Genomic DNA, 27214 nt, shown 5'->3' with positions numbered 1-27214 from the left:
GGCAATGAACTGCTACGTCTAGAGCAGAATGCATATAATTTCTTGTTCCCAGTTACGTTGTTAAATATTGCAATGAGAACACTGTGCCACTGTAACACCAAACGGAGGAATTCCATCAGCACAATAACGAAGATTGAAAGGAAATCAAACTTATTTTCCAGCCAATCATCATATAAATGCTTCATTGTGCCACATTGTTAACATGGACACAAAATTAGAGATATAAGAGAGCAGATTGAATAAAATAAATATGCAAGCATGGATATCTACAGCGCTTTATTGCTATTTTCTGTTCCAATAGATCTTTTTTTTCCGAACATCAGTCTTAATGATTGTCTTCGTTCACATTCGCAGAAGTGTTAGCTATATTTGTCCCCCCGCCCCTCCCTCATTTTCTCTTTGGTTTCCTGTATACTGTAGTCACTTGTCAATGGTTTGTTATGACTATGTTACTGGCATATGTATTAGCTGGAAGTAAATATCCTAGCCAGCAGACAAATTAAATTATCCTAGCCAGCAGACAAAAGTCTAAAAGTGTGAAAGTCTTTGATAAATTAGCACATAAACATACAACTTACTGACACAGAAAACCGTGAATCTTTTTGAGGACTTTGTACTTTGCACCAAAATTTGGAATAACAATTAGCAGCATTCTGAGCATTTCATTTTCACAGAGATTGTTGTGATTTTTGCTTGGAGCTGCACTTTTAAAAAACCCATTTCACAACAAAAACATAAAGGAATTTTTCAAGACATTTCTAAAGCATCTGTGCATCCTAACACTTCAAAGGAAATTCTAGACTCCTAGAGTTATTACATATAAAAGGAAAGAGAGCTTTTAAAGTCGGATTTTAGATGTTCCTTGCTTTAAAATTTAATGAAGCAGCTGGGCCATATTTTAGATCTATGTTTTTGAAGGCATTGCTGTCAGAATTTCTATATCCAACTCAGAAAAATATTTTATGAGGCAACAACAAGCAAAGCATTTCAAACCGATAAGCAGAGACTGCCACATGTCTCTGTGGTAAACAGACATAAAAATACTCACTGGTAATTTGGATGGAAGCTGGTTTCCATCTAAGAATGAATGTGAAAACATATTATTCTGCAAGGTCGGGTTTTTTTTTAGGAATTTGACTGGGGAGATTATTACTTCATTGTGTCTTGTCAGCTTTAGAAATGCTAATGTTTGAAATGTAGGTGTAGAAGGTAGTTAATCTCAGCCTGGGAATTGGGTAGAACATGGTAGCTTGACTGTACAGTCCAAGCTAAGAACAGGAAATTAGCCAAGGTGCTTACATTGAATGGAGGCACCATGAACTGCAGATGCTGGAATCTTCAGCAAAACACAAAGGGCTGGAGTAATTCAGCCCACCAGGTAGTATCTGTGGAGGGAATGGAAAAGTGACATTTTGGGCCAGGACCCTTTTTCTAATGTAGTAGGCGGGAGAAAGCGGTAAAAGAGGTGGGGTGGGACAAAGCTTGGTAAGTGAAAGATGGATGCAGGTAAGGAGATATTCGATTGGGAGATGGGTAGAATATTTAATAATAAGACACATGCAACAAAAATGCATGAGGACCGAACTTAACTGTGATGACTCCAGTACCAAACAGCCATTTGGCACTACCTGACCAGTGACCCAGGTAATAAACATACCTGACCTGAGAAATAGATATGGACCAACAGGAAATACTGCATTTTGCACAGGAAACTAAGGAGGTTTTGTAGAGGTATATAATATCATGAGGGGAAGAGATAAGATGAATGGACAGAGTAGACAATAGACAATAGGTGCAGGAGGAGGCCATTCGGCCCTTCGAGCCAGCACCGCCATTCAATGTGATCATGGCTGATCATTCTCAATCAGTACCCCGTTCCTGCCTTCTCCCCATACCCCCTGACTCCGCTATCCTTAAGAACTCTATCTAGCTCTCTCTTGAATGCATTCAGATAATTGGCCTCCACTGCCTTCTGAGGCAGAGAATTCCACAGATTCACAACTCTCTGACTGAAGTAGGGGAATCAAGAACTAGAGAACATTGGTTTAAGGTGTGAGGGGAAAGATTCAACAGGCTTTTTCACCAGGAGGGTGATGGACAAATGGAACGAGCAGCCAGAGGTGGTGGTTGAGGCAGGTAATATAACAACATATAAAAGACAGTTGGACAGGTACATGGATAGGAAAGGTTTAGAGGAATATGGGCTAAATATAGGCAGGTGGGCCAGCGTGGCTGGGACATCTCGGTTGGCCTAAGGGCCTGTTTCTGTGCTTATGATTATTAAATGAGAGGGGAACAAACGTAGTCAATACCTCTGTGAATGTGAACTAATACAATCATTAACAATGATCTTCTGAAAAAAATGATCTATTGGAATAGAAAATGGCTTTAAAGTAATGTTCAGACACTGAACTCTATGACATAGTTTAATTATCATGTCATATGGCGTTCAAGGGGATGATTTTCAACTGCACCGTGGCCATTTTTCACATTAAAACAGGTGACCAGCAATGGAAAAATACAGGGAAAAGTGGGCAGGGCAAACCATACGACAGCCACAGTTCTCATGTGCACTTTGCAAATGGGCCTTTGAATTGGGAAATAGGCCAGCCACTGAAACAGGCAATCTGCATTAACATTAAGGCGGCACGGTGGCGCAGCAGTGGAGTTGTTGCCTTGCAGCACTTACAGCACCAGAGACCCAGTATTGATCCTGGTTATGGGTGCTTGTCTGTACAGAGTTTGTACATTCTCCCTGTGACCGCGTGGGTTTACTCCAAGATCTTTTTTTTCTCCACACTCTAAAGACGCACAGGTTTGTAGGTTAATTGGCTTGGTATAAATGTAAAAATTGTCCCTAGTGTAGAATAGTGCTTGTGTGCGGGGGTCGATGCGGACTCGGTGGGCCAAAAGGCCTGCTTCCAAGCTGTATCTCTAAAACTAAAAATCATAATCTGGCTGGAGGATATCAATTGGAACCCTGATGTATAGTTAAGTGGTGTGTATACCATGCAAGATCTGCTTATTTGTGCAGGCATTGAGCAGATTAACAAACTCTGGAGACTGCACAGAAAATGACTCCATAAACATCTGGTCTCTCCAGTTTTTCTGAGAATAAAACTCTGGCCTGTTACCAAATCATTCCATGCTGCCAACAACCAATTTCATCCTCCCACAACTGCAAGCATTGCAACTGCAAGCATTGCAACTGCAAGCACGGTTCCTGCAACTAACTGGGAGCATATTATTGATAATAACATTTACAACAAAGGGCTAGCGTACAGCTATTCAAATATCAGCATTACGCTTTAATAAACTTGCGTAAGCAATTCGCTGCTGCACGCATTCTCCTTGCCGTGAACTGACTTGTCTTTGGAGAACATTTGTCACAAAAGTAAAAGTCAGTTCATAGGAATAAAATTAAACTGGCAACTGTGGAGAAGAGGAAACAAATGTTGGATGCTTCACACACTCAACATTCCTGCAGCTCTGAAGAGATGGCACATCACAGTAGAAAATGCATAGTAATGGCCTTCGCCTTTTCTTTGCATCATCAAGCTTGAAATTTCTGGAGGAAGGGTGCATGGAGTGGGATGCAAAACCAAATAAGTTTAAAGGATCAGCAATCTGAGTTCTCAAGACATTTATTTGAAATTGTTTTGATTATTGTAATTTTTTTTGGTACACTGAATTCTCCTGATAATTTTCAAGCCACACATGTTATTCTTACTATATAACTATCAGAACAGAAGTTCTGTGATGCATTTTAACACTAAAATTATTTTTAGTTTTACTTTTTACGGGCAGCACAATGGCACAGCTGATCGAGTTGCTGCCTCGCACTGCCAGAAACTAGGGTTCGATTCCAATCTAGGCTTCTGTATGTGTGGAGTTTGCACATTCTCCCTGCGATCGCATGGGTTTCCTCCGGGTGCTCCGGTTTCCTCCTACGTACCAAAGTCATGCAGACCACTGCAAATTGCCCCAAGTTTGTAGGAGTGGATGAGAAAGTGGGATAACTATAGAACTAGTGTGAACAGATGATGGTCAGCATGGATAGATAAAAAATGCTGGGGTAACACAGCGGGACAGGCAGCATCTCTGGAGAAAAGGAATGGGTGACGTTTCGGGTCAAGACCCTTCTTCAGACTCAGAATGGATTCAGTGGGCAGAAAGACTTGTTTCCATGCTGTATCTTTCAAATCAATCATTCAATTCTCTCCAATCACTCGATCGTTCAGTCTGAAGAAGGGTCTCGACCCGAAACGTCACCTATTCCTTCTCTCCCGAGATGCTGCCTGACCTGCTGAGTTACTCCAGCATTTTGTGAATAAATACCTTCAATTTGTACCAGCATCTGCAGTTATTTTCTTATAATTCTCTCCTTAAACTCTCCTCCTTCTCCTATAACCAGCACCATTGCAATGTCTACTCATATCCTCCTTTTAAGTTTACTGACAATAAGGTAAAAGAAGATGGATTTGAATGACTGTGTTTTGCAGGTAATAATTACTTTTACCCATAGTACCTATTGAATTATAATTGCAAATATTTTTATGATTTTAAGAACAGTATAGCCAATTTGATTTAGAATCATAGTCATACATCGTGGAAATAGGCCCTTCAGCCCAATCTGCCCACACTGAACAATATGGCCCATCTACATTAGTCTCACTTGCATGTTTTTGGCCCAAATCCTTCTAAACCTATCCTATCCATGTATCTATCCAATTTTTTTATTTAAACATTGTGATAGTACCTGCCTCAACTACTTTGTCTAGCAGCTCGTTCTATATACCCATCACTCTTTGAGTAAAAAATGTTGCCCCCTCAGGTTCCTATTAAATATTTCCTGCCTCACTTTAAACCCATGTCCTCTGGTCCTTGATTCCCGTACTCTGGGTAAAATATTCTGCATTTATTGTATCTATTCCTCTCATGGTCTTATACACCTCTATATCATCACCATTCATCCTCGCGCTCCAAAGAATAAAGTCATAATCTGCTCAATCGTTTGCTACAGCCCAGGATCCCAATTCCTGGCAACATCTTTGTAAATCTTCTCTGCACCCTTTCCAGCTTAGCAACATCTTTCCTATGTAGCAGCGTAACCAAAACTGAACACAATACTTCAATGTGGCCTCATCAATGTATTGCACAACTGTAACATAACCTCCTAATTTCTAACTGTGACACCATTTTCAAGTAACTATGTACTTGCACCCCTAGATCCCTCTGCTCTACAACACTCTCCAGAGCCCTGTCATTCAGTGTGTAGGTCCTATCCTGGTTAGACGTCCCAAAATGCAACACCTCACACTTATCTGTATTAAACTGCATGAACCATTCCTCTGCCCACTTACTGAACTGATCAAGATACTGCTGTATCCTTTGATAACCATCTTCGCTATCTAAAATACCATGCACTTTAGTGCCACCTGCAAACTTACTAATCATGCCTTGCATGTTCTCATCCAAATTGTTGCTATAAACCACAAACAGCAATGGGCCCAGCATCTTGAGGCACACCACTAGTCACAGGCCTCCAGTCCAAAAAACAACTTTCCACCATCACTCTCTGTTCCCTTCCATGAAGCCAATTTTCTATCCAGTCACCTAGTTCTCCTTGGAACCCAGGCCATCTATCCTTCCAGAGCAGCCAAGCATGCAGAACCTTGTCAAATTTAATTTGTCAGTGGCTGGAAACTCCAGTACAGGGCCTGCCTCTTCCAAATGAATGGATCTTTTAGCATTTACCCAAATAGCCAAATGTCAACACACCTTTTAATAGGGTTAACAACTTCAGCAGGAATAAGGGGCACATATAAATATACATTTTGAAATTTTGCAGAGCACATTCAGTGACAATTATATGAATCAAACCATGAAAATTTCACCTCAAAAATGCCCTCAAAGCTGTTGTGCCTTTGAACATGAATATCATCTCTTTAGAAATTAAATCTTTCATCATCTGTTTTTTGTTGCTGCAGTTGAATAATTTCTTGGTCTTTTATGTGAAAATCCTGTGCTTCGAAACAAAATCCTCTTATGATTACAAAAAACATCTTGAAAGATCCTTACTTCAAGAAATAAAAGTGTCAACTGTTACCTTCAGCTCTACGGTAATGATGAAACGGTAATGTGACTCATAACTGTATTTAAAGGACCACTTGTCAATTTGTTCAGTGTGGTTATGCATTTTTAAAGACGATTTTCCAAATTCATAACCTCTCTGGAGGTTACTGATGCTATTAATGAGCAACAATTACTAGTGCAAATTAGCCTCTGTTGTGCCCAATGATAACTTTGTGCAAACCATTAGAACCTCGACAGGCTCTTTAATTCAGATGTCTAATTAATCAGTATGGTTTTGACCCTGCTGGTTTATATATATATATATAACACACATATATTATATATATATATTATATATATATATATATATATATATATATATAATCTATCGGGTCGAGACCCTTCTTCATACTGATGGCAGGGGAGTGGGCAGGAGAGAGATAGAATTTAGTCGGAGACAGTAAGACTGGTGGGAGAACTGGGAAGGGGGAGGGGATGGAGATAGAGGGAAAGCAAGGGATTATTTGAAATTAGAAAAGTCAATGTTCATACTGCTGGGGTGTGAGCTACCCAAGCAAAATATGAGGTGCTGTTCCTCCAATTTGCGCTGGGCCTCACTCTGACAATGGAGGAGGCTCAGGACATAAAGGTCAGATTGGGAATGGGAGGGAGAGTTAAAGTGCTGAGCAACCTTGAGATTTGGTAGGTTAAGGCGGACTAAACAACTTCCCCTTCCACTCCTCCTATTTCCTCCAAATCCAAGGCGTAGCTATGGGCACTCGAATGGGCACCAGCTATGCCTGCCTCTTTGTAGGGTACGTCGAACAATCACTGTTCCAGGCGTACACTGGCCCTCTCCCCAAACTCTACCTCCGCTACATTGATGACTGCATTGGTGCTACCTCCTGCACCCCTGCAAACTCACTGACTTCATCAATTTAATGACTAATTTCCATCCTGCACTCAAATTTACTTGGACCATCTCTGAAATCTGTCTAGCATCTCTAGATCTCACCATCTCCATCACAGGAGACAGGTTATTGACTGACATCTATTACAAACCCAGTGACTCCCATAGCTATCTAGACTACACTTTTTCCCACCCTGCTTCCTGTAAAAACTCTATCCCCTACTCCCGATTCTTAACCGGTGCCGCATCTGCACCCAGGATGAGATTTTCCATCCAGGTCATTGGAGATGTCCTCATTCTTTAGGGAACGGGGGTTCTCCTCTTCCATTATAGATGGCTCTCACTAGGGTCTCCTCGATATCCCGCAGCTCCGTTCTTGCTCCCCCTCCTCTCGTTGGTAACATGGACAGAGTCCCCCTTGTTCTCACCTACCACCCCATCAGCCGTCACATACAGCACATAATCCTCCAACATCTTCGCCCCTCCAACGGGATCCCACTACTGGCCACATCTACCCATCTCCACCCCTTTCTGCTTTCAGCAGAGTCCGTTCCCTCCGCAACACCCTGGTCAACTCATCCCTTCCCACCCAAACGACCCCCTCCCCAGGTACTTTCCCCTGCAAATGCAGGAGATGCAACACCTGTCCCTTTATCTCCCCCCTCAACTCCATCCAAGGACCCTGACAGTCTTTTCAGGTGAGGCAGAGGTTCACTTGCACCTCCTCCAACCTCATCTACTGTACCCGCTGTTCCAGGTGTCAACTCCTGTATATCGGCAAGACCAAGCGCAGGCTCGGCGATTGTTTCGTTGAACTCCGCTCAGTCCGCCTTAACCTACCTGATCTCCTGGTGGCTCAGCATTTTAACTCCTCCTTCCATTCCCAATCTGACCTTTCTGTCTAGGTCCTCCTCCATTGTCAGTGAGGCCCAGTGCAAATTGGAGGAACAGCACCTCATATTTTGCTTGGGTAACTTACACCCCAGCGGTACGAACACTGACTTCTCTAACTTCAAATATACCTTGCTTTCCCTCTCTCTCCATCCCCTCCCCTTCCCAGTTCTCTTACCAGTCTTACTGTCTACGACTACATGCTATCTCTGTCTTGCCCTCTCCCCTGTCATGAGTCTGAAGAAGGGTCTCGACCCGAAACGTCACCCATTCCTCTCTCCGGAGATGCTGCCTGTCCTGCTGAGTTACTCCAGCATTTTGTGTCTACCTTCGACTTAAACCAGCATCTGCAGTTCTTTCAAACACATATATATATAATCTATGTTCATTCTTTATATTTAAATAAAATGGCATATTCAATCATGTGACACTTTTCCACGCTACACGATTAAATTAAGACGTAAAGTCAACTGGAAAATTTGAATGGGATGATGAGGAAGAATATACCAACAATAAAGGCAGTCCAAATGAAATTCACTAAGCCAATGCCCAGGATGATCAGGATGATCAGCTTGTCTAAAACAAACAGCTAACGACTATAAATAGGCCCTTTATATACTTCATAAAAAAGTATAAATCGGTCCAAAGAAAAGCTGTTGATGGGTGTGGTTGCAAAGTGGCTATGTTACATAATCTGGAGATTTGAGTTCAAATCCTTTGATAGCAGTTTGACACTTCAAAGTGGTTTGTTAAATAAATTTGGAATAAGCTAAATAGCGACAGATTTTTATAAAACACATTTGTTTCTTTGATATTCCACAAGGAAATCTCTGACTGATCTTTAAACAATATGACTGATGTTTAACTGTTCTCTGGGGTAGCCCACAGCCATGACAAAACCTTTGATTAGAATATAAATTTAAAAGATTCATCTGGCCTTGACCAGGTTTTGAAGAATTGGAACTTGCATAAGTTCATCCAGCCCATTTAACCCATCTGCAAGAGTTTCTCATAAAATAGACAAGTAGCAAATGTTGTTTCAGCTTCAAACAAGTTGTTAAATCTAAAATTGTTGTCAAAGTTGTAATAAACCATTACTTTTTGCAAAGCCTGTGCTGAAGTCGCATTATGTCGATTAAAAAGACATACATAAGCAGAAGTAGGCCTTTCAGCCCCTCTAACCTACCCACTATTCAACATGATCGTGGCTGACCTGCCCCAGGCCCCATCTCCTCTTCTGTGCCAGTTTCTCATACCCATCAATCTCCTGATCTTTCAAAAAATTAAATGCTTCCTCTTTAAAACCCCGCCAAAGATCTACCCTGCACATCATGGAAGTTAAACTGCACTCAAGACATGCCATCATCAGTGAGATTTTGACTCCTCTAAACCTCCAATATTTAACTTATTTTAATCCATTTTATATTTAAATCTCAATCATCACTTTATCCCACTATTGCAATGTAACTGAATTATCCTTCAGCAGACAATCAAGATATAAATACTTTTAAGAACTTACAAACTAGACAGTAATGAGAAATATCAACTTGGATTTTCATACGAGATGTCTGGAGCTAAAATAATCTCTGCAATAAATTAAAACTTTGATGTAAACACATTACGCTACAGCTTTTACATCCTATTGAATATGCAAATAATGCCAAGCAATCAGTATGTTAATATGCCAGGACATGTTGAATTCATGAATAAAACAGGATATCCTTGAGGAGTCATAATTGTCTATTCCTAAAACAGAAAATCATCAACTTCAAAGCGTGCTTCATGTTTAAATAAATGCATTAGGAATTTTGATTTATGATTCATATTGATCTTCATCTAAACAAAACAACCCTTTTTTGACTCGGTTTAATGGCTGATGTACACGCTGGACTGTGCCACATCTGCTTTTTACGCCGTTCCAGTGAATATTATTGCATGAGTGGATACAGTGCTTTTAAAATGTTCTAACTTAATAAAAGTGTGCAGAAGATTAGGCAATACTTGTGAAGAGAGAAAACTAAAATCAAAACAGATTTAATGAAAGAGCTTTGACCTGAAATGAAATATTTCCCTCTGTAGGTTAATTGGCTGGGTAAATGTAAAAATTGTCCCTAGTGGGTGTAGGATAGTGTTAATGTACGGGGATCACAGGGCGGCACGGACTTGGAGGGCCGAAAAGGCCTGTTTCCGGCTGTATGTATATGATGATGATGATGATGATCACAGATGATGCTTGACCTACTGATCATTTCTAGCATTTTTGGTTTTAATTTCATATTTTCAAAATCCTCAAGAATTTTGTTTCTCTGATAATAAAGGTACATTGATTTCACAAATTGGCTCAATTTATGCACATTTGGCTAACATTAATACCATCTCCACTGAAGTACATGATAGAATAATGTTGGCCTTTAACGATAAATAGACAATAGACAATAGGTGCAGGAGTAGAAACATTGTTGGCCTTTGCCAGTATTTACTTGTCTTCAGCTAATATTCCTATTATACCTACATAAAACGTTCTACATTAGTGATTGAATTGATATATATTTCTACTTATACATAATAGGTCAAAATGCCGACAAATTCTATCCAGCTAATTACCATCCAAACTATCTACTCTCCATTAACATAAACATCTCCAAATACCTTGATTCCATGCTATCACCTCCAAATACCTTAATTCCACCCCATCCCCTCTTGTCTAATTCCTTCCGACCAACATACAAGAGTCCTCACATGCCCTCTACTCTCAATAACTTTTAATTTCTTGGCTCACATTGCCTCATGACGTCCAGTCCCCCACCAGGAAGGTTTCAAGGCCCTAAAAGTTCTTCCTTGAACAGAGTCTCAATTAATTTCCCTCTACTAACACTCACCTCCACCTGACGGAACTAGTCCTTGCCCTCAACAACCTCTCACTTTCTCTAAGTTAAGGGGGTAGCCACGGGCACTTGCATGGATACCACATAAGCCTGCCTTTTTATTGGTTGCGTTGAACAGTCCTTGTTCCAAACGTACACTGGCACCATCCCGCAATTCTTTCTCCGCTGCATCGACGACAGGCGCAGAGCTGCCTCCTGCACTCAAGCAGAACTCATTGACATTATTGACTTTACCACTAACTTCCACTCTGATCTCAAATTCACATGTGCTATCTCTCACACCTCTCTCCCCTTCCCTGATATCTCTGTCTCCATCACAGGGGGATAGACTATTGACTGATGTCTACTACAAACCCACTGACTTACACAGTTCTCTGGATTACACCTTCTCCCACCATGCTTCTTGCAAAAATGCCATCCCCTACTCTCAATTTCTCTGTTTCTGCTGGATCTGCTCCCAAAATAAGGTTTTGCATTCTCGGGCATCAGAGATGTTCTCTTTCTTTAGTAAACATGGTTTCCCCCCCTGCTATCATAGATGGATCCTTCACCCCGCAACTCCTTTGTGTCCCATAGTTTTGCTCACACTCCCCATACCCCGAGACAGAACAAGGATAGCGTCGCCCTGGTCCTCAGCTTTCACCCACAAGCCTCCACATCCAGCATATCATTCTCCAAAGTTTCCGTCACCTCCAATGTGAGCCCACCACCAGTCACATCTTCCCATCCCCACCCCATTCCACCTACCACAGAGACCACTCCATCCGCAACTTTGTGGTTCACTCATCCCTTCCCACCCAAACCTCCTCCTCCACAGGTACTTTCCTCTGCAACCACGGGTGATGTACTACCTGGCCCCTTACCTGTTGTTACCTATATTGTTTAGATAACTGCCAACCCCACCCCCCTTTTCCTCTCCCTCTGCCAGTCTCTCCTGTGCCCCAATTGGACTCGTACCTATTTCCCTCCCCCCCTCCCATTCCAACTACATTCCTTCTGTTAGCTTCACAATTCACAACTCTTCAATCCTTTTGTCTCACACCTTCTCTCTTTTCATCTCTGGCCTTTCTCCAGCCACCTGCCTATCAAAAAGGCCGCTCACGTGTCTCCACCTATTACCTGCCAGGTTTTGTCCTGCCCCTCCTCTCTTCCCGCTTTCTTCCTCCTATTCCAACCAACAATCAGTCTGAAGTAGGGTCCCAACCCGAAATGTCAACTAGCAACGTTCTCCAGTAGATGCTGCATGACCGGCTGAGTTACTCCACCATTTTGTGTCTTGTTTTGTAAACGAGTGTTTGCAGTTTCAACAGACACATGATGGAAAATGTGATTGACAGTGCTATTGAGAGGCACATTCACCCGTAACCTACTCACTCATGCCTATTTTGAGTTTTGGAAATGTTCTCTCAGTTCTGGTCCTTATTTCAGCCTTGGCCCAATCAATGACCAATGAGCTGAATTTCTAAGGTGAATTAAGAGTGATGACAAATCAAAGCAGCATCTGACTGAGTGCGGCATCGAGGATCACGAGGATGATTGAAGTCTATGGGTATCAAGGGGAAAGCATTTCAGTTATTATAGTGGAAGATGGGTGCAGATGCTGGAGATGAATGAATCCCCTAGACCTAAAGGAGAACTTGAAGTGAATGGGTATGAAGGGGAAAGTATTTCAGATCAAGTAGTGGAAGATGGCTGCAGATACTGGAGATGAATGAAGTCCCTGGACCTAATTCCTGGAGTTCTTTGGGGCAACTTCTTACTACTTCAACCACTTCAACAATGACCGTTCTTCCAACAAACAGGCAGAAGTAGGGGTGTTCCCTGATGAGTGCATGGTGTTTAATATCATTCAACGATGAAGCAGTTTTTATGCAGCAAGATCTAATCAACATTCATGTGTGAGTGACCCGCTGAGTTACTCCAGCACCTTGTGTTTTTTTTTATAAACCAGCACCTGCAGTTCCTTGTGCCTTCATGTACTGGTGGAAAATAACATTCAGGTCACAAAAACTGCATCAAGAGAACATCTTACCACGAAAAAGATAAGATAAAGAAAAGTCTTTATTTTTTGGACGGCACGGTGGCGCGACGGTAGAGTTGCTGCCTTACAGCTAATGCAGCGCCGGAGTCCTGGGTTCGATCCCGACTACGGGTGCTGTCTGTACGGAGTTTGTACGTTCTCCCTGTGACCTGCGTGGGTTTTCTCCGAGATCTTCGGTTTCCTCCCACACTCCAAAGACGTACAGGTATGTAGGTTAATTGGTTTGGTAAATGTAAAAATTGTCCCTAGTGGGTATAGGATAGTGTTAATGTGCTGGGATCACTGGTCGGCACGGACTTGGTGGGTCGAAAGGGCCTGTTTCCGCACTGTATCTCTAAAGTAAATTAAACTAAACTAAACTAACTGAACCAGCTATGTCAATATTGTGGTTCCAAGAACAGCTCAGGACTAGCTTTCTGCAACAAATAATTAATTTCCTGACCTCTCAAAGTCTTTATTTCATAGTAAAAAAAAACAGAACTCTCTTATCTCATTCCAATTCTTTCCCTTTTGCCTTTTCTGTAAGCTTGCAAGTGCATTTCCAGTTTATTTAATTACAGCCCTCTTTTTCTTCACATATTTGTGACACACTAACTTTAATACATTTTCATTTATTGTTCAAACGTTCTCTTCTGAAACCGCATATGAGTGAATAGTGATTGAGTAATTACTTTAGGAATGAGTTACCATGGTAGAAACACAATGGATTTGATCATCCCAGAGTGAGCCAGCTGTCCAGATTCACTGCCATCATTTGCACTTATTTTTTCACATGTGGGTTTATAGTTGCTATTCTTGTGCAATGCTAATAGAATTCCTTTTGAAGAATGCTATATATCTTTTTCTCTTCAAGACTATGTGATAATTCTCAGAATACTATGTTTTGGATGTGTTAAGCTTGTGTAATGGTCTTACATGGAGTTTACATGAAGAGCTAAAGTAGCTGAACCCATGTATGCAATAGACATCCAATACCAACTCCACCTTGTGTCATATCCTGGGATCCCATTGTCAAAGGTTTAATAGGCTTTTACCAATGGTAATCATAGAAACATAGAAAATAGGTGCAGGAGTAGGCCATTCGGACCTTCGAACCAGCACCGCCATTCAATAAAATCATGGCAGATCATCCAGAATCACTACCCCGTTCCTGCTTTCCCCCCATGTCACTTGATTCCGTTAGCTCTGAGAGCAAAATCGAACTCTCTCTTGAATACATCCAATGAATTGGCCTCCACTGCCTTCTGTGGCAGAGAATTCCACAGATACACAACTCTCTGGGTGAAAATGTTTTCCTCATCTCAGTCCTAAATGGCCGACCTCTTATTCTTAAACTGTGACCCCTGGTCCTGTATTCCCCCAACATGGGGAACATTTTTCCTGCATGTAGCCTGTCCAATCCCTTAAGAATTTTATATGTTTCAATGAGATCCCCTCTCATCCTTCTAAATTCTAAATTCTAGTGATCATAAACCTTAATTTTTTTTAGTTTAGTTTAGAGATACAGCATGGAAACAGGCCCTTTTAACCCACCGGGTCAGTGCCGATCAGCTGTCACCTGTACACTAGTTCTATCTTGCATACTAAGGACAATTTACAGAAGCCTATAGAACTTACAAACCTGCATGTCTTTGCAATGTGGGAGGAAAACGGAGCACCCAGAGAAAACCCATGTGGTCACTGGGAGAATGTACAAACTCCATACAGACAGCACCCATAGTCAGGATCGAACCTGGATCCCTGGCGCTGTAAGGCAGCAACTCTACTGCTATACCACTGTGCCGCTATTAAAGTAGATTTTTATCAGTGATATATTTCAAAAGCAAAGAGTAACAAAAATATATTAAAACACAAATGATTGAAAATATTAAAATTAAGTAAATTAAGTAAAGTATAAGTGTCTTCAATGGATACTCCACAGCGAGAGCAAGGGAAAAAAGTGGGTGATTCTCAGTCAACTGCTACTTCCTGTGTTTACTCTAGGAAACAATAAGCAGATGTTTAAAAGAAGGTCACTGGTAAAACATTGTCCGGAAAGGCAAGTCAATGAAGGAAAATAATCAACTTGCACATTGCTTCTTTTGTGAATGTTCTGCATTCATTGCACAGTGTTACTCTTAAATCGTCATGTGTTATTCAACTGATTGCTTCTCAGCTATACGTCCATTTGCGCTCTCCGTCAAGGTAAAGGTATTAACATGAACAGACTTACGTAGCACAAGGCGGCACGCCTTCCCCTTGCGGAGAGCATGGCTCTTGTTCCTCAAGGGATGGACATTCTTTCCCACCACCAACTGGGTATTGGTTAACACTGGACGTTCTGGCACGAAATCCTTTCGGAGATGTTGCACTGTAGCAAGTCCTTGAACAGGGGCTCCACTCGGACCATTCTGAAGTTTGACAGTCCTTTGGGACCACACACGACTGGAAGGTTATTGGCAACTTCTGTTGTGTGCAGAGGCTGGTAAAAAAAAACACATTTTAATGAGTTTAGCAACCTTTAATATATATTCGTTGATTTGTTCTTTTACTCAAACATTACATCATAAAATTTGCAAAGTTGTTGAAAATAACCTAAAAACTACACATTACAAAATATCAACACACCCACATTAATTCAGAAACTCGCACACCTACGACACACATTCAGCGCACACCTCCTACACCATTGAAAGGTCTCATCACCTTTGAAAGCACAAATAAATCATTGATGTGAAGGAAACAATCTCCGCTTTAAAAACTCCCAATAGCTTGGCCTCCACAGCCGTCTGTGACAATGAATTCCAGAGATTCACCACCACCCTCTGACTAAAGAACTTCCTCCGCATCTCCTTTATAAAGGTGCGTCCTTTGATTCTGAGGCTGTGCCCTCTGGTCCTAGACACTCCCACTAATGGAAACATTCTCTCCGCGTCCACTCTATCCAAGCCTTTCACTATTGTTTCCCGAAGGAACACTGCTACATACTTTCCAGGAATCCGAAAAACATCCATTCACCTCAACTGGAAAGTAATATGGCAGCTTTTTAAGCATCTTTTGTTTCCTTTTAAGTTCTAATAAAGGGTCTTCGACCAGAAATATTGACTCTATTTCTCTTCCCACATACGCAGCCTGACCTGCTCAGTATTTCTAACATTTTCTGTTTTTGCTTTAGATTTCCAGCATCTGCAAATTGTTTCGTTATTTTTATTCGCCACAACCCACTGTAGTCTGATACTTAGGTTCACCACGACCCTCTTGCTTCGACTACTCGGTTCACACCTTCAATGTCACTGTTGCATTGCACTGACAGGCACGCTTTGCCACAAAATCTGCACTTGCCACAGAATGATTCATTCTTATCTCTTAACAATTGTAAGTAGCTCCGTTATCTCCATCGTGAACTTTGAATAACATTTTGAATAAACTGTAGCATTTAAAATATATATATAAATAACGCAAGGATCAGAAGAGATTAGAGAAGATTAATGAGGCAATTAATAATATATTAATAGGCTCTTGAACACTACAAACACTATCCAACTATGAACTATCTCGGTTGCACAAAGGACTTCGGGCTTTTGCACTAATATTGGGGTTTTAATTGATCAATTTTTTGTTTATTTATTATATTATCTATGAGTACTTGTTTACAAACCTGTTATCCTGTTGAAAGTACGAAATTCACTGTTCAGTTATTGTTATGTCTGATAACACAGTCTTGACTTGACTCTTGATCGATCTAACCTCCATTTTTCTACCATCACAACATCTCCTACAATCATTTTCTCTCTAGAAACACATACTCTGTCAACTTTACTGTTTGCTTTCATAATAACCTGTTCCCCATATTTTCATACAAAAAAGTTTATATTTTAAAGATAAGAGCATAGAAATTGAGTGGTCATGTTGTAGTTGTATAAGACATTGGTGAGACCGCATTTAGAATCTTGTGTTCAGTTCTGGGCACCATGTTATAGGAAAGATATTGTCAAGTTTGAAAGGGTTCAGTAAAGATTTATGAGGATGTTGCCAGGACTAGAGGGTGTGAGCTTTCGGGAGAGGTTGAGTAGGCTGGGTCTCTATTCCTTCAGCGCAGGAGGATGAGGGGTGATCTTATAGAGGTGTACAAAATCATGAGAGGAATAGATCAGGTAGATGCACAGAGTCTCTTGCCCAGAGTAGGGGAATCGAGGACCAGAGGTTCAAGATGAAGGGGAAAGATTTCATTGGAATCCGAGGGGTAACTTTTTCACACAAAGGGTGGTGGGTGTATGGAACAAGCTACCAGTGGAGTTAGTTGAGGCTGGGATGATCCCATCGTTTAAGAAACAGTTAGATAGGTACATGGATAGGACAGGTTTGGAGGGATATGGATCAAGCACAGGCAAGTGGACTAGTGTAGCTGAGACATTGTTGGCCGGTGTGGGCTAGTTGGGCAGAAGGACCTGTTTCCACACTGTATCACTCTATGATTCTATGACTCTATGAAAGATGTATAGTTCCCATACTGCTTTACTCATCATGTACTTAATTAAAACAATTTTGTTTACATTACTTCAGGCCGGCATATCAGCTCAAGTTCAGCGTTCTTTTATGTTAGAGCCCAAAAATTGACAATAGGAAACAGTTAACTGTAAACTAGAAATTGTTGTAACACAGGGATTTTCATGTATAGAAGGATCTTGAGGTCCAAGTGCATAGCTCCCTGAAAGTAGCAACAGAGATGGATAGATCAGTTGAGAAGGCGTACGTTATGCTTGTCTTCAGAGGTCAGGGCACTAAGTGTGGGAGTCAGGAAGTTATGTTTCAGCTTTATAAAACTTTAATTAAGCTACCTCTGGCATACTTGCGTGCAGTCATTGATGCCCCAATACAGGGACAATATGGAGGCTTTGGAGATGAGGCAGAAAAGATTTCAATGATGCTGCCAGAATTAGGGAATATTACCTAGACAGAGAGATTGGGAAAACTTGGATTGTTTTCTCAGAAGTGTCATAGGCTAAGATTATGAGAGCCATAGGTGGAGTAGATGCAGAATCTTTTATTCCAGAGTGGAAATGTCAAAGACTAGAGGGCATCATTGTAATAAGAGAGGGAGAAAGTTTAAAGGAGATGTGCAGGCCAGGATTTTTTTATATAGAGCTGCAGATGTCTAGAATGTGCTGTCAGGGGTGATGACAGAAGCAGATTGTGATAGTGGTGTTTAAAAGGCTTTTAGATAAACACAGGAAATGGAAGTAAATTGATCATGTACAGACAGAAGAGATTAGTTTAATTTGGCACATACATCGTGGGCTGAAGGGCTTGTTCCTGGACAATATTATTATATCTCTATGTTCCAGAATATTTGCATTGAAAGACATCTATATACTAAAACTCTCGTTTGTTTGTTTGTTTGTTTTTGAACTACAGCCAAAACGGTACACGATAGCGCAACAATTTTAGGCCCACCTTACTCACCGTCATCCCTTTGGTGCTAATGGAAGAAGTTTCATTGAAATCGGAGTAATATTTTTAAAGTGATTCACATTTTAATGTTTAAATCTAACTCCTAGGGAGGGAGAGGGGAGGGAGGGGGAAAGGGGTGGAGGGTGGGGGAGAGAGGGGGAGGAGGGAGGATAAGGGAGGCTGAGGGGGATGGAGTGGGGGGGGAGGGGAAGGGGGGAGGAGAGGGGGAGGTGGAGAGGGAGGGGAAGGGGGAAGGGGAGGGAGAGGAGGGAGGGAGGGGGGCAGGGGGGGAGAGGGGTAGGAGAGGGTGTTGCACCAATGCAGGAGAGGTTTGGGCCCAACGGTTCCACTTGGTCTAGTATACGTTAAAAACAGCAGATTTGCTTCCAATCTATTACTGTAGCAATTCCTATTTGGTTACATTATGGTTCTGATCAAGTCAAAGGCAGGATTTTGGATTTCTAGTTTATAAACTGCCAGCAACCTTTTTTTTTTAAATGGGTAACTCTAGATCCATTTGAACAGTGATAGGATGGATCTTATAAAGTTCATCTGAAAATAATGACCAGTTTTTATATTAACCTATTAAACAATCCATTTATACATTTTGATTATCCTGGCTAGCACCCATATGAGGCAAGCGAAAATAAGCATTCACCCTGCAGGAATCCTGCAGAATTGTATTCATGGGAGGACAGTAATAGTTTAATTGACTTGTTAATTGTGAAACTTTGAACTTAAGGCTATGTAGAGCTCATTTTCTTCCCAATGATGGAGAATAAAAGAAAGCAAAAAACATCTAGGTGTTGGTTACTCAGTTCAATAAAGCTAAAGGAGAAAATCTCGTTTGCCTTTTCAGGTAAAATTAATAGCGTTATTTATTTTCCTGCCCTCATATGCAAGGAACAGCTTGATGACAAATAAGGCTATTGCGTGTCTCTGTACTGTTGCTTGCTGAAATAACTTTGTTTTAGGAATGGTTCTAGTAGGCTCTCTCCAATCACTCTGCTGGCTGTAAAATATGATCTAATCTGGAATATGTGAGTTAAATGGTTATGGTTCTATTGCGATATGATGTTCTGCACATCACCGAAAGATACCTAAACAGAATGTGAGGATCATGTAAGTAATTAAAAAGGGGGATGATAAAAAAATAAAGCATAAACACAGCTGAATGGTGATTAAAAGCTCTTCAGTTTAATGAAATGTTAAACCGAAAGTCAAATACTTTTTTTAGCATTTGCAAGATTTCTCTACATTCAATGACCAACTCCTCACCCCCCACCATCACCCTCAGTGACAATTCAAAGGATATTTCATAATGCTGGACAGTAATTTTGATTCACGGGTATTTTCAAATCCTTTAGGTGGTCACGCCACTTGGTTCCCTAGATTCTTTCCAAGGTGGGCAGTGGGCCAAGAATCCAATTCACAATTTAACATTTGCAGTGTTTATAAAAAGCACTAAGAGTAACCCGGATATCTGTATAGCTCTTGAGTAGTGTGGGTTATATATATTGAATTAGGTTAAGCTGGATACTAGTTCATAACATATTTGGCATGTAAAATCAATAATTGACTCAAAACGGTGAGCAATTTAGTGAGGGCTATATGCTGGGGTAATTGAGGGCTATATGTTGGGGTAATGCACGATTGCTACCAAAATGCACTATCTTAGTACCCATGGCTAATGATAAACTTCATCGCCACAATATTTGATCACATTATTCAAACTTTATGAAGATGTATCTAGCATGGGCAGTAAGGAGGAACCAGTGCATTTGGATTTTCCAATGGCATTTGTTAAGGGGCAATATTGACATACGTTGAATAAACTAATGATATAATGATCAAATACTGTGGAAATAAAGTTTATCATTAGCCACGTGTACTAAATGAGTGCAATTCTGTAGCAATCGTGCATCCTATGTAAGTTACAAAATCAGTTACATCAGCATGCAACCCTCATTAAAGAACTCTCGCTAAGTACTACCTCCGCTCAGTCCGCATAAACCTACCTGATCACCTGGTTGCTAAACACTTTAACTCACTCTCCCATTTCCACACTGACCTTTCTGTCCTGGACATCCTCCACTATCAGAGTGAGGCCCAGCACAAATTGGAGGAACAGCATCTCATATTTTGCTTGGGCAGCTCACACCCCAGCTGTATGAATATTGACTTCTCTAACTTCAAGTAATCCTTGCTTTCGCTCTCTCTCCTTCCCTCCCCATCCTAGTTCTCTGACCAGTCTGACTGTCCCCTGCTTACATTTTACCTCTGTTTGCTTTGTTGTCACCTTCGAGCTAACAATAATCTATTCTACATTTTCCTTGATCACATCTCTTTTGATGTCTCATTTTCACACCTTACAGTTCTTTATCTCTGTGTCTCCCTCTATCCTGACTCTCAGTCTGAACAAGGGTCTTGACCCGAAACATTACCCTCTCCTTCTATCTAGAGATGCTGCCTGTCCCGCTGACTGACTCCAGTATTTTGTTTCTTTCTTCAGTGTAAACCAGCATATGCAGTTCCTTCCTATACAATCCTCACTAAATTGCTCACAGTTTTGAGTCAGTAATTGATTTTGTATGCCAAACATTAGGATTGAGAATAATGCATTAACATTGATTAAGAGACAGAAAACAAAGTGTGGCAACAAATAGATAACGCTGAGATTGGCAAGATATAATCAAGATATAATGCCAAACGCGAAACATCAACTATTTAAAATCCATATTAATTATTTCGGCAAAATGTCAAATCCAAGTTTAGTGTTGCATGGTGTTTATTGTTATGTGGGAGGTTGAGTTGTGGGGAAAATGCAAAAGTCTGTAATTGTATCCTGACAGATTAAGTGCATGAGCAAGAAAATAGTAGTTGGAGAAGAATGTAAGGAAATGCAAGATTACTGGAAAAATTGATTCATTTTTAATGATAAAAGATGAGCAAGAAAACATATAGATATGTTTTTACACAAAACATATGTCTTTAAACAAAACATATGTTTTTACACAAAACACAGAAATGAACTTTGCTGCAATTTTAACCTTTTATTGAAGCTTTTCAGAGTATATGGTAAATGTACCTGTGCTGAGTATATCTAGGAGGTTTTAGTGAGACAATGCCTTAGAACACTGTGTATAATTTGATCATATGAAAGGAGCAAATACTGAGGGTGACGGGAAATCAGTGTTCAACCTGTGAATATGTTTGCTTTAAATCAGCGTTGCACTTAACAAAATGGCTACAGATTGCCAAGTCAAGTCAAGTCAATTTTATTTGTATAACACATTTAAAAACAACCCACGTTGACCAAAGTGCTGTACATCTGATTAGGTACTAAGGAAAAAATGAAACATAACAGCACATACAAAACAGTTCACAGCGCCTCCTCAATGAGCCTCAAACGCTAGGGAGTAGAAATAGGTTTTGAGCCTGGACTTAAAGAAGTCGATGGAGGGGGCAGTTCTGATGGGGAGAGGGATGCTGTTCCACAGTCTAGGAGCTGCAACCGCAAAAGCACGGTCACCCCTGAGCTTAAGCCTAGACCGCGGGATAGTGAGTAGCCCCAAGTCGGCCGACCTGAGGGACCTGGAGTTAGAGAGGTGGGTTAGAAGATTTTTGATGTAGGGGGGGGGAATGTCCATTTAGGGCTTTATACGTGAATAGGAGGAGCTTGAAGTTGATTCTGTACCGCACAGGGAGCCAGTGGAGAGAGGCCAGAATCGGCGTGATGTGGTCCCTTTTACGGGTACCCGTCAGGAGTCTCGCTGCAGCGTTTTGGACCAGTTGCAGGCGGGACAGGGAAGATTGGCTGATCTTTGAAAGCTAATACATATATCAGTTTGAGCAGCAGACCTACAAGGAAGGTGAATCATGAGAAATAGAACAGAAAAAAAATGAAAGTATAGGGAGAGATTTTTAAAAAGCTGTTAAGCAGCACACAAGATCTAAAACAGCATTACAATCCATGAACGTGAGGAGCAATGGAATCATTCTGAAGGGTGAATCGAGCAGACATGGGGAGGCAGGTGGTAGCAACGGAGCAGAAAATATAACAACAAAATGCTCACTGTTAACATTAATAGCAATGGACAGCAAATAAACTCATGAAGGTAGCAGTAATCACATTTGATGTGTGCTTGATATATAGTTTATAAGTCCAATTGTATTACATTACACTGGTGAAGCAAGGTCTCCTTGAGACAAACATCGTTCTTTTTTCTCCCGCTCCACCAGTGACGTTGACAGTATCTGTATAATTTCACTATTATTTGTCATAAAAAATACATGGTGTCACTTCAGCATTTCTTCTGATGGAATAAAACATTGTCAGTTTTTCAAGGACTTTTGCATACACCTGACATGAGATGTTAAGACACGTGTTCAAATTACTGTAACCTGTTACTTCAGAAGGTTAACTCATTATTAGGCTCATTGCTCCATCACTTCTATCATATCCACAATCATGCTTGAGGCTCTGACACTGGTTATACCTGCTGCTTTTTTTCTAATTTAATCTATAGTCATGTTCCTGTGCATTGATTTGCAAAACTGTCTCCTCTTCACGTGAATTGAATAACTTCAGGCCAATTTTCCTATTTGTAACCAGGTATGCATCAGCTCCCAAGTTATTCCTTACAGGATAAAAAGAGATATGAAAATCTGAATCTAAGAAACTAGAACAGAAATAGGCCAATTGGACCATCAAGCTTCAAGCTTGCTCTGTCGTGGATAGATACAATACAGAAAAAGGCCTTTTAGTCCACTAGAAACATAAAAATAGGTGCAGGAGTCGGCCATTTGGCCCTTCGAGTCAGCACCACCATTCAATATGATCATGGCTGATCATCCAAAACCAGTACCGCGTTCCTGCTTTTGTCCCCATATCCATTGATTCCTTCAGCTCTCAGAGCTATATCGAACTCTCTTTTGAATACATCAAGTGAATTGGCCTCCACTGCTTTCTGTGGCAGAGAATTCCACAGATTCACAACTCTGGGTGAAAATGTTTTTCCTCATCTCAGTCCTAAATGGCCTACCCCTTATTCTTAAACTGTAACCCCTGGCTCTGATCTCCCCCAACATCGGGAACATTTTTCTTGCATCTGCATTGAGTCCATACCAACCATCAAGCACCCATTTTTTACACTAATCCTACCAGAGTCTATTTTATTCTTACCACATCTCCTTCAAGTACCCCTGCAGATAACATCACTCATCACAGCATATGAGAGGCAGTTCATTGTGATCAATTAACCTGCCAACCCAAAAGCTTTTACGATTTGGGAAGAAACCAAAGGAGCAGCACGGTGGCGCAGTGGTAGAGCTACAACCTTACAGAACCAGTGACCCAGGTTTGATCCTGACTACAGGTGCTTGTCTGTACGGAGTTTGTACGTTCTCCCCTTGACCTGTGTGGGTTTTCTCCGAATTCTTCGGTTTCCTCCCACACTCCAAAGACGTACATGTTTGTAGGTTAATTGGCTGGGTGTAAATGTAAAATAAATTGTCCCTCGTGTGTGTAGCGTAAAGTTAATATGCAGGGATTTCTTGTCATTGCAGAATCGGTGGGCCGAAGGGCCTGTTTCTGTACTGTATCATTAAACTAAACTACATTTTAAAAGGCTCAGAAGATACCCAAGTGGTCAAAGTGAAAAGTTGCAAATATCCCACAAACATCTCTGAGGTCTGGGTTGAACTTGTGCCACTGGAGCAATGAAGACTCTGCTCTTTATTCAATGATTTTGGCTGCATTGTCCACTGGGATAGCAAATTCCAAAGCACCCCTAGCCTCTGAGAGAAGAAATTCCACACTACTTCCATCTGAAATGTCCACCCCAAGCTCTAAATATTCTCTGTAGAGAAAATATCCTACACTAAGGGACCTACAGATGCTGTTTACAAAAAAAACATAAAGTGCTGGAGTAACATCATGGATCTGGCAGCATCTATGGAGGACAAGAATGTTTTGGGTTGGCATTCTTCTTCAGGCTAATTGTAATAGGAAGAACACAACTGGAAAAGAGGTGGGAGCGGGACAAAGCCTGGTAAGTGATAAACAGATACAGGTGAGGGGGGTTTTGGTTGGCAGATGGGTGAACAAAGGTAACAGACGATAAGATGACAAAAGAATGTAAGGAGAGAAGAGGTGTGAAATGTGAAGCTAAAGGAAGATGTATAGGTGGAATGGGATTGGGGTGGGGAGGGTGGGGAAGGGAGGCAGGATAATGAAAGAAATGGATGAATACCTAGGCGGGGCATAGGGAAGGGATGGGGGGGAAGGGGTGGGGGAAAGGGGTAGGGGAGTGAGTGTTACCTAAAATCCAACATTCATTCCATTTGTAAGCTATACGTGGAATACAAGATGCTGTCCCTCCAGTTTTCGCGTGGCTTCAAACCAGCAATGGAAGTGGTCCTGGCCAGAAAGGTCAATTAGGAATGGGGATGGGAATGAGAATGGGAATGCTCAGTAACCACTTTAATTCCCCTTCCCACAAGGTCACCACTCATTCTTCAAAATCCCCCTCACCTGCTTTACCTATCACTTGCCAGACATTGTCACACGCCTGTAGATCAGTGCATGTTCCTTTAACATAGTGACCTCACCACTACTAACCACTCCCCATGGTCTCTTGTATAATTGTAGCTTCCCCACCTCCAGCTCGCTCTCTAGTTCCAGTGATGACCACGGACAGCTAGGGCATAATGTGTGTAGTGCAATTAATAAACCTATTCAGTAAAAGACTCTGCGTACGAGGGACATCCTTTTACATGGTGTCAGAGCGGTAGACTTGCGTCTCCTGTTGATCGGTTTTATTTTATTATTTGTTCCTCCCAGTTGTGTCCCCTCCTTCCACTTTGCCATGGCTCCCTCGTGTCGTCGTCCGGACACGCTCGTTTTTGATGGGGACATAGTGCACCGCTGGACTGTCTTCCAGCGGGACTACGAACACTATATCGCGATTGCCCATCCTGGTGCAAATCCTGCGGTACAGGCTCACCTGCTCCTCAACCTGGCTGGTCCGGAGGCAATGGAACGCTATGCTTCGTTCGATTTCGTCCCTCCGGAGGACCGCAACGACCCGGCATGTCTCATGGCCAAGTTCACTGCCCTGTGTGATATACCCACCAATAACATTATTGAGCGTTTTAACTTTTTCACGCGTCGTCAGACTCCAGGGGAGCACGTTGACACCTTCATTGCTTCTTTGAGGCATATGGCTCGGCGGTGCCGCCTTGAAACGATCACACCCGACGAGATGATCAGGGACGTCCTGGTCAACGGTCTCCTAAACTCCAAGCTGCGTGACGAGCTCCTGATGAAGCCTGACCTGTCGCTAAAGGACGCCATACATGCCGCACGCATGGCCTCTGCTGTTGCCTCAGTATCTCGGCCGGCGTCCCATGACATAAATTTCACCGGCCGCCGGCGGCTAAATGCCCCGCCGGCCAGGGTCGCCCCCTCCGCGCCCACTACGGTCACCCCTCGCCGATGCCCAAACTGCAACTTCTCGTCACACCAGTTTAACGTTTGCCCAGCGCAGGGCAAAACTTGTAATTCCTGCGGGAAACTGAACCACTTTTCTGCAGCTTGTCGTTCTCGTGGGAGACCTGTCCCTGCTCCTAGAAGGAGTCTAAACAACCTTGCGAACAGTGATAGCGCAACCGGTTCCCAGTACCAACACGAGGAACTCCCCGATCCAGATACAGTGTTTTCGCTTTTGGGTGCACCTGCGTTGATAACGGATCCTTCCGTGCATGTTACTGTCAATGGACACTCCTTCCCTGCGAAGGTCGATACTGGTGCTTTTGCAAATGTTATGTCTGTTGGCCTCTTCGAGCAGATAAGCTCGGGGGAGAGGGTTACTCCTGACGACTCCCGCCTTCATGCCTATGGGGGAGGTGTTCTGGTTGCCGTGGGGAAGGCAACGGTTATCTGTACTGTTCTGGAGACCTCTCGGCCCCTCACGTTCCTCCTGCTAGCATCTGACAACGTCACCCTGCTGGGCGCCCGTGCATGCCAGGACTTTGGCTTGGTTTCATTCCACCGCGACATCCACCTGGTGCAGGCCCCCATGGACCCCCTGATCGAGTATCCCGACCGATTTGATGACGTCCTGGGGAAGCTGCCCTGTGCCTACAAGATCGTTGTTGACCCGGGGGTCAACCCGGTGGTTAGACTGGCCCACCGTGTGTCTTTTGCCATGAAGGGCCGCGTGGAGTCCACACTACGTGGCATGGTGGACATGGGCATCCTCAAGGAGGTGAGTGCCCCCACCCAGTGGGTCTCCACCATGGTGGTCGCTGCCAAGAAAGATGCGAGCGAGATCAGGATCTGCATCAACCCAAAGGACCTGAACCTGGCTATCAAACGCCCGCACTACCCCATGCGGACGGTGGAGGACGTCGCGGCACAGGTCGGTCCAGCCACAGTTTTCTCGGTCCTAGATGCCAAGAGCTCCTTTTGGCAGATCCCTTTGGATGCACGTTCCTCCTTCCTGACCACCTTCAGCACACCTTTTGGCAGGTTCCGTTTCCTCCGCATGCCTTTTGGGATCAACTCAGCAAGCGAGGTTTTCCAGCGTACAATGGAGCAGCTGTTTGCCGGGTTGCCGTGCGCCATCATTGTGGATGACATCCTGGTGTACGGGAGGGACGTCGCTGAGCACGACCGACACCTCCGCCAAGTCCTGGACAGGGCTCGTGAGATCAATCTCAAACTTAATCAACGGAAGTGTCGATTCCGCGTTGAGGAAGTCACCTACGTTGGCCATGTTTTCACGGCGGGGGGCCTGAAGCCAGACCCCGAGAAGACGGCGGCGATCACCGAAATGCCCGCTCCCACTGACGTGCCCGGCCTGCAGCGCTTTCTGGGCATGGTCAACTACTTAGGCAAGTTCATACCCGACCTCAGCGAACTGAGTGCCCCCCTGAGGGAGCTGGCCAAGAAGGACTATGCCTGGGTCTGGCTCCCGC

The 27214-nt window shown here is 42.5% G+C and overlaps 1 protein-coding gene across 1 annotated transcript in view; it reads right to left on the bottom strand.

Moving 5' to 3' along the window:
• LOC144606191 (thrombospondin type-1 domain-containing protein 7A-like) overlaps positions 1–27214 on the bottom strand; it is a 306928-nt gene that overhangs the window by 136138 nt on the left and 143576 nt on the right. Inside the window, exon 3 of the mRNA XM_078422057.1 lies at positions 15015–15263. Coding sequence (XP_078278183.1) covers positions 15015–15263 — 249 coding nt within the window. The remainder of the gene's footprint in view (positions 1–15014; positions 15264–27214) is intronic.

Source organism: Rhinoraja longicauda, chromosome 2, assembly GCF_053455715.1.
Source record: "Rhinoraja longicauda isolate Sanriku21f chromosome 2, sRhiLon1.1, whole genome shotgun sequence".
Classification (NCBI taxonomy): domain Eukaryota; kingdom Metazoa; phylum Chordata; class Chondrichthyes; order Rajiformes; family Arhynchobatidae; genus Rhinoraja; species Rhinoraja longicauda.
The sequence above is the reverse complement of the archived record's forward strand: the minus strand, read 5'-3'. Positions and strand labels throughout refer to the sequence as shown.